Raw genomic sequence first — 7,203 nt, 5'->3', positions numbered from 1 at the left:
CCCCCCAGCATCCTGCACCACGCACGCCTGCATCCAACCACTGGATCCGCTCCTCTCTGAGCTGGGGTCAGTGGGGGGCACTGGGGTGTCCCCATCCTCCCTTCTCCCGGCCCCTTCCCCTCTTTAGGGGCACACGGGGCAGTACAAGGCCCTGCTGCTGCCCTGCTCAGGGACACTGCTGCCCCAAAGCAGCACCGAGCTCCCTGCAGCTGGGGAAGCGGGGGAGGATGCTTTGCTAAAGAGCACTGGGGGGAGCGAGGGGCTCTCACTACTTTTTGTGGTCCTGGAGAGATGGACCCCCACCTCCCCCTCCGCCAAACAAGGCTGGCCTACTGGTATCATATCAATAAAGGCTGCATTGTCACCACGTGACTGTGCCAGGCTCTTACTGTGCCCCTCTGGCTCCTGTATGGGGGCACAGCAGCCCCCCAACCCTGATCCCATCCCCTGTGTCGCCGGCCCCAGGCAGCCAAGGTCCCCCAACGCCCTCATGCTGGCAGTTGATATTAAATGCTTTATTTTCAATATTAAAAACCAGTATTTTTAATAACTAAACAATGCTAAATTCATCTTACCAAAAAAAAGGAGGGGGAGGTGGGATTTCTACCAGGGACACTACAGCCCCAGCCAGGACAGGGCCTGGGGCAGCGCTGCCTCTCCCGGCCCTCCCCCCCCCCCGGCCCAGACCAGACATGTACCGCAAAAGAGAGTTAGGGGGAGGGGGCCAAAAGGGCCCTGGGGATCCCCCAGAATGAGATGGGCAGGCACCAGGCTGAGCCCCGCAGGGACAGAGCCGCATCACCACAGCCCCTGCAGGGATGGGGAGCCCAGCAGGGATTTGGCACAGTGACACCCCCAGGGAATGGCAGGGGGTTGCCGGGAGCCAGCATCATGCCCCCCCCCCCCCCCCTCCCCATTCGCCAGCATGATCCCATCCCAAACCCACCCGTGGCAGGAATTAGTGTCAGAAAGGAGCAGCAGGCAGGGAGCCCAGCCTGGAGAATAGCCCTTGGAGAAGCCACTATGAGGAAAAAGGCCACCTGTGACCCCCCCCCCTCCCCGAGCCCTGCAGCACCCAGCTGGGGAGCAGCAGAGGGACAGGAGGGTCCCAGGAAGGGGACAGTCCCCATGTGGCAGCCCGGACCCTCGTGGCACGCAGAGGAGGGGCTGTAAACTGCAGGGAACCGGGCATGTAAACAGAGACAGGGGTCTGGGGTGGGGGGGCCATGCTGGGGGCTCCCAGCCCCCCCTTATTCTGTACCTCCCCCAGGGACTAAAACCAGGAGGCATGTTGGGGGGACATCACAGCCCCCCTCCCCCCACCACCAGCATCCCCCGGGCTGGGGGCTCTGGAGCAGGGGACAGCTACACTGGACCATATACAAAAAAAAAAAAAAAGTCTTCCCCGGGAAGAGTTTGTGCAACACGGGGCCCCCCCCGCCAGCTCGGGGCCAGCCTAGGGGGGGTCTGGGGCCGGCAGCCAGGCAGGGAGGTGTGGGGGGAGCGTGCCGGAGCCGGGGCGCGGATGTTAGAGAGGAGACGAGTCTACGTTACGCTGAGGGGGCGGGGGGGTCCAGTCGAGTCGCGCATCCCGGGAATCCGAACACTGAGATGGGCCGGGGGGGCCACGGGCATCGGCGATGCCTAGGGGAGACATGGTCCCTGAGCTCGAGGACAAGGGGATGTGGCCCTCAGGGTGGGGATGCTGGGTGCGGGGCCCAAAATGGGATGAAAAGGGGCCCCCACCCTCCCCAAGGACACCGTCCCCACGCACCTCACTTGATGAGGATGCCCGCGGGTCGCACCTCGTCCTCGCTGGCGTTCCTCATGTTCCTCTCCGCCTCCTCCGAGGACCTGGGGCAGATGAAGCAGATGCAGCCGGGGCTCTGCTGAGCCCCCCAAAGCCGCCCCCCAGAGGTGCTCCAACCACAACGTACGCCAGGAAATCCTTCACTTCCTCCACCGTGATGTCCCCGGTGGTGTCCAGCGGGTTCTCCATGCTGCTGTTGGGAGAGTCGACGGAGCCGGGCGAGAGGGGGGCCTGGCGCTCCTCGGGGGACCCTGGGGAGCCACGGGAGGGGGGAGGATGGAGATCCCAGAGGCTTCACCTCCACGAGCCTCAGAGAACCACGGCGTGGTTGGGATGGAAGGGACCCAACAGCTCCCCCAGCCCCAACCCCGGCCGTGGGCTGGTTGTCCCCCACCAGACCAGCTCTCCCTAAGTACAGAAAGTGATGCCCAGCTCTAGAGTGTGCCCTCCCCCTCCCCCCTCCTGCCGTGTCCCTTTCCCACTCACGGTCGCTGTCAGAGGGGGAATGGTTGGCCTCGGGGCTGTGCGGGACGTGCGTGCCGTTGGCTTGCTGCGCCTTCGGCGTCGCCGTTGAGTTACTGGAAGGAAACACGGGGAGAGGTCAGTGCTGGTGGCACGACGCAGGGACGGGTATCGCGGGGTGCTTCCATGGGGGGGGTGAGGAGCCCCCGGCCCGACCCACCTGAGGCACGAGGTGTCCTGCAGCCGGGACACCTCCAGGCAGCACAGCGGCTCTGTCACGTTCCTGGCGCTCAGCGAGAAGCGCTCAAACTCGGACGGCGAAATCAAGTAGAAACCTGCGGGGTGGGGGGCAGAGAGCATCAGGGACCCCCGAGGGGCTGCAGAGGTGGGAGGCGCCGAGGCCGCACGGAGCTGAGCCCTCACCCTGCCCGTGCTTGGTGAAGACGCAGGAGGCGATGCCGCTGATGTCCTCTTTGCGGATGCAGCTGTAGTGCACCTGCGGCCGCAGGGTGGGCACGGTGAAGATGTGGATATCGCCCAGGTTGGTGAGGCAGGCCAGGCAGTTCTCCACGCGCTCCTCGGCGCCGGCGCTGGCCAGGCTGACCAGGGCCACCTTCCGCACCCGGCAGCCCTCGTGCGCAGTCAGCTTGAACTTGGTCTTGGCGCTGACTTTGGGCAGCGTGAAGACCTGGGGAGGGCGAGAAGGGCGAGAGGAATCAGAGCAGCCCCAGAAAGCACTCAGCAAAGGGTCCCTGAGAGCCACCTCATCCCTCCGCTCACTCCCAGCCTGGATGCCTCTGCCCAAAACAGACATGTTGGGGATGTCCCATCCCATCCCCGGTGCCCACACTCACCTTGAACTGCTCCTCCGAGGAGATGAGCATGGAGTGGCTGCCCTGCATATCGGGAGCCTTGGCCAGGTCCCGCGACACCTCGTAGGGCTCTGGCAGCGGGTTCCCCCGCCCGTCCAGCACGGCGATGGCCACCACGGGCGCGCGGTGCATCAGCTGGATCTCCTTCCCCAGCACCGCCTCCACCGCCCGCTCCGAAAACTTCTCCTGCGACGGCACCTCCAGGGCGTAGGCGAACACCGAGCCCGAGTTGGTCCCTGCCCACATCGTGGGGCCGTGGTGGGCGGCTGCAGGGTGAGAGGGATGGCAAAAACATGAGAAAGCCCCTCCCCTTGGCACAGCACCGAACCCAGGGCTGCTCACAGGCTCTCACCATCTCGGAGGAAGGTGTCGGCGAAGTAGAGGCACCGCACCACCCCGGAGAGCGAATCGTCGGCCGAGCGGGGCTCAATGCGCCTCTGCACCGGCGTCATCTCCACCTCGGGGGGACCCGCCTGCTCGGCCAGCTGCGCGTTGGCCTCCTGCACCTTGCAGAGCGGGGAGAGAGGGGGTCAGGGGCCGCAAGCACCGCACCGGGAGGGGATCGGAGCCCTGCACTGTGCCCACCTTGCTGGAGGGGCTGCCGGCGTTCAGCCTCTTCTTGCCCGACACCCTGCTCTTGCGGATGCGGCGGAAGGATTGCCGCAGGGACTTCTTGAGGGACTTGACGCGGGACAGGGGCCCCTCCATGGCCAGCGAGTCATTGGGGTGCAGCGTACACCTGCGGTACCACCGCTCAGCGCCCGGACCCCAGTGCAGGGTCCCCCGGCCCCGAGCGTCACCGCCTCACCTGGCCAGCACCGGATTGCGCCGGTGGTAATCGAAGAGCCCGAAGCCGTGGCTGGTGCCGAAAGCCACCAGGTTCCACTCAGAGTGCAGGGTGACAGCGGTGACGGCGGCGGGGGGCACGCACTGCACCAGGACGCTGGGCTGGAAGCCGGGGGCAAAAGCGATGGGGCCGTTCCGGGGCGCCAGGCGGTCGTGGCCCTTCCAGGTGAAGCCCTCGCGGTCCTGCAGCAGGTCCACCGTGGCCACGCTGACGGCATGCTCTGACTTGTCATCGCTCAGCTCCATCACCAGCACCTGCGGGTAGGGTACAAGGGGCTGGTGGGGGACAAGGAAGGACCCCGTGCCCTGGCTGCAGGGTGAACCCACGGGTGGGAGCTCTCCAGCTGGGGCTGCAGGGATCAGGGTGCCCTGTGTCACCTTGCCCCCAGGCGCTACCTGCCCGGCCGTGCCGGCCACCACCATCTTGGCTGTGTATTTGCACAGAGCGATCTTCTGGATGCCCAGACGGGGGTCATCGCTGTAGGGATCAAAGCAGCCCACCTGCGGGAAGAGGGGACAGGTGTGTCACGCACCCATGGGACAGCCAGCAGCACCGAGCACCACGCTCAGGGCAGCTCCATCCCTACACATCCCCAGTGCCCCAGGGTCCCCCTCCTAGGCCAGGGCAGACCCATGGGTCGAGGCGTGCAGAACAAACGTCCCTTGTGTCACTGAGGCGGCAGCTGTGCCCTGAGCGAGGGGACACATCCCCACAGTGCAGCTGGGACGGCTCCCACAGGCACATCCCCCCCCAAGAGGCAGGGGGGTGCTGGGGGCCATGGCATGTTGTGTGTGCCCCCCTGAGCCCAGGGGACGTCACCTTACGGAACGGCGGCCACTCCTCCTCGCCCGCCTGGTTGAGGCTGTCGTTGTGCTCACAGTCAGTCTGGAAGATGTTGGCGGTGCCCAGCTTGTAGAGAGGCTTCAGGGACACCCCCGAGGCGTCCCAGAACCGCACCGTGCCGTCCTCGTGCCTGGGGAGGGGGTGGAAGGACGGAGTGGGGGGTGATGCCATTAGCATCTGCTGGGCTAACAAGAGCCGCCTGTGCGCTGGTGGCCGCCGTGCCAGGAGGGGCTGAGCGTGGGGACAGTGCAGTGGTGACATGCTGCTGCCCGGCCACCGAGCTGCACAGTGAGGATTGTCAGCCCAGCAGCATCCCTGCATGCCCCACGCATCCCCAGGGCTTCAGCTCGCAGTGCGGGAAAAGGCTCAGCCTACCACCCCACCACCCCACCCCACTCCCACCACAGGAAGGGCTGAGGATGTCCCCTTCTCTCCTGGTGCTGAGGGTCCCCCTACATCACAGCCACCCCGAAGCACTCACCCAGTGAGGAGCAGACCCCTCTGCGTGGGCTCCTGGGCCAGGTTCTTCCCTCCATTGATGGGCCAAGCCTGGAGGAGCGTTACCAAACGTCACACCTCTGCGTGCCCCCACATTCCACATCCCCCACCCGCGGACCCCAGCACTCACTGCAGAGGAGAGACGTGGGCTCTGCTGCTCCCCGGCGCTGACAATCCTCTCCCAGAGCTTGAGGGGCACGTTGGAGATGTGGCAGGAGCAGGTGATGGCGGAGGAGTGGAGCGGGGCCAGGTACGGGGCGGGGATGGTGGGCCAGCCCGGAGTCTGCAGGTCGATCACCACCAGCTCCTCCTCCACCAGCACCACCAGGGCACGGGGGTTCTCGAAGCCTTGTTGGGGGGGGAGGGGGGGGAGAGAGATGAAGGTAATGGAAACCCCAACCCCAACCTGGGGACCGTGGGGTTGGTGCTGCATGACGTACCTCCCTCCGGCACCTCGGGGTCCTGCACTGTGAAGAAGTCGATGACGCGGGAGGTGAAGTCCAGCGTGGCGAGGCTCTGGCCCTGCAGCACGCTGACACAGTGCCGGTCACCGTAGCTGGCCCGCGGCATGCCGCCACTGAAGATGATGAAGGGGTTCCTGCGGGGGGAAGAAGATGGATCACGGCTCCGTGGGGCACCGTCCCCACACCAAACCCCCTCCAGCACCGTGTGTCCCTGCCACCATCACCTACCCTGACTCGCACGTCCGCCACACGATTTTGCTGATGGCTTTGCACGGGAACGGACCTGAAATGAAGGTCGTGCCACATTTACAACACTCCAACCCTAACGTGACCCCAACGCCCGGAGCCCCCAGGTGCCCCTCAGGGTGGGGGGGGGTTAGGGGCATGCGCCCACGCACCGTAGGGGATGGTGGCCATGACGGGCTGCTGCGTGCGCTGCCCGCTGCCGCCCACTGCCCACACCATGTAGCCGCCGTCGCTGTGCGAGCTGACAATGCTCTTCCCGCTGTGCTCCCAGGCCAGGCTCTCCAGCTGCTGCAGGAAGGGGACAGCGGGGGGTTTGGGACCCAGGGAGGAAGCAGGATGAACCCCTCCCCACTGTAAAAGAGCCAGCCCGGCCTGGGTACCTGGTTCCCAAGGAAGAGATGCTGCACGGTGCGCGTGCTCTGGTCCCACAGGGCCACCAGCCCCCGGCTGTACCCGATCAGCAGCCTCCCAGCGTCCCGGGGGTGCTCCTGGATGGATTCCACCGGCCCCAGCGCCTTCCCGCAGCGGTAATCATCGGGCACGCTGCAGGGAGGAGAACAGCAGGGGTCAGGGAGCAGGGGGGCAGTCGGGAATTGGGGTTCTAGGGGTGCGGGGCCGGTGCTCACCTCTGTAGGATCTCGTCCTGGAAGAGGGTTTTGTCCTCCAGCAGCACAAGGGCAGGCAGCGCGAGGAAGTACACTGCTCCACCCTCGGTGCCCAGGCAGGCCACGGCACCCGGGGATGTGGGCAGGATCACTGTCACCCGTGTGATGCTGGGGGAGCAGCTGTGGGGGGAACGGGGCTGCGTCAGCTGCACGTCCCCAGCGCCAGGAGGGAGGGAAGCAGTGAGGACACCCCAAGAGCCCCCCATCCTGCTTCAGCGTCACCCCAATGGGGACGGGGATGGTGCGCAGGGACAGCGGCCACGCTGCTCGGTCACCACTATCAGCCTCGGTGGTGACAGGCAATTACTGAGCCATTAATTACACCCTGAGATCAGGGCTGCGTGGAGGCAGCATGAAGAACAGAGACCTTCACCAGAGGGGACACACAAATCAAGGGTCCCCCTGAGACCTTGAGCCACCGCAGGGCCACGTGGCTTTCACCATGGCCGGACCCAGGGCAGGAGCGGGAGGGGCAATCTGGCCAAGGTTCTCCCGC

The 7,203-nt window shown here is 65.8% G+C and overlaps 1 protein-coding gene across 6 annotated transcripts in view; it reads right to left on the bottom strand.

Annotated features, from left to right (window-relative positions):
* LLGL1 (LLGL1, scribble cell polarity complex component) overlaps positions 495-7,203 on the bottom strand; it is an 11,875-nt gene continuing 5,166 nt past the window's right edge. For 2 of the 6 annotated variants that reach the window (XM_021411738.1, XM_021411736.1), the window contains 19 exons: positions 6,669-6,827; positions 6,423-6,585; positions 6,195-6,330; positions 6,025-6,079; positions 5,773-5,930; positions 5,463-5,680; positions 5,316-5,383; positions 4,811-4,964; positions 4,387-4,491; positions 3,953-4,245; positions 3,730-3,883; positions 3,497-3,650; positions 3,127-3,410; positions 2,696-2,960; positions 2,493-2,607; positions 2,297-2,388; positions 1,938-2,061; positions 1,806-1,854; positions 495-1,644 (listed from right to left, as the gene is read on the bottom strand). In XM_021411738.1, coding sequence (XP_021267413.1) covers positions 1,546-1,644; positions 1,806-1,854; positions 1,938-2,061; positions 2,297-2,388; positions 2,493-2,607; positions 2,696-2,960; positions 3,127-3,410; positions 3,497-3,650; positions 3,730-3,883; positions 3,953-4,245; positions 4,387-4,491; positions 4,811-4,964; positions 5,316-5,383; positions 5,463-5,680; positions 5,773-5,930; positions 6,025-6,079; positions 6,195-6,330; positions 6,423-6,585; positions 6,669-6,827 — 2,845 coding nt within the window. In that variant the 3' untranslated portion in view covers positions 495-1,545. Of the gene's footprint in view, positions 1,645-1,774; positions 1,855-1,937; positions 2,062-2,296; positions 2,389-2,492; positions 2,608-2,695; positions 2,961-3,126; positions 3,411-3,496; positions 3,651-3,729; positions 3,884-3,952; positions 4,246-4,386; positions 4,492-4,810; positions 4,965-5,315; positions 5,384-5,462; positions 5,681-5,772; positions 5,931-6,024; positions 6,080-6,194; positions 6,331-6,422; positions 6,586-6,668; positions 6,828-7,203 lie in introns of all 6 variants that reach the window. The other 4 variants (XM_021411742.1, XM_021411737.1, XM_021411741.1 and 1 more) reach the window with 2 other exon arrangements.

The sequence above is a fragment of the Numida meleagris genome, chromosome 13 (genome assembly GCF_002078875.1).
Source record: "Numida meleagris isolate 19003 breed g44 Domestic line chromosome 13, NumMel1.0, whole genome shotgun sequence".
Taxonomy (NCBI): domain Eukaryota; kingdom Metazoa; phylum Chordata; class Aves; order Galliformes; family Numididae; genus Numida; species Numida meleagris.
Note: the sequence above shows the minus strand (reverse complement) of the source record. Positions and strands in the feature narration are given on the sequence as shown.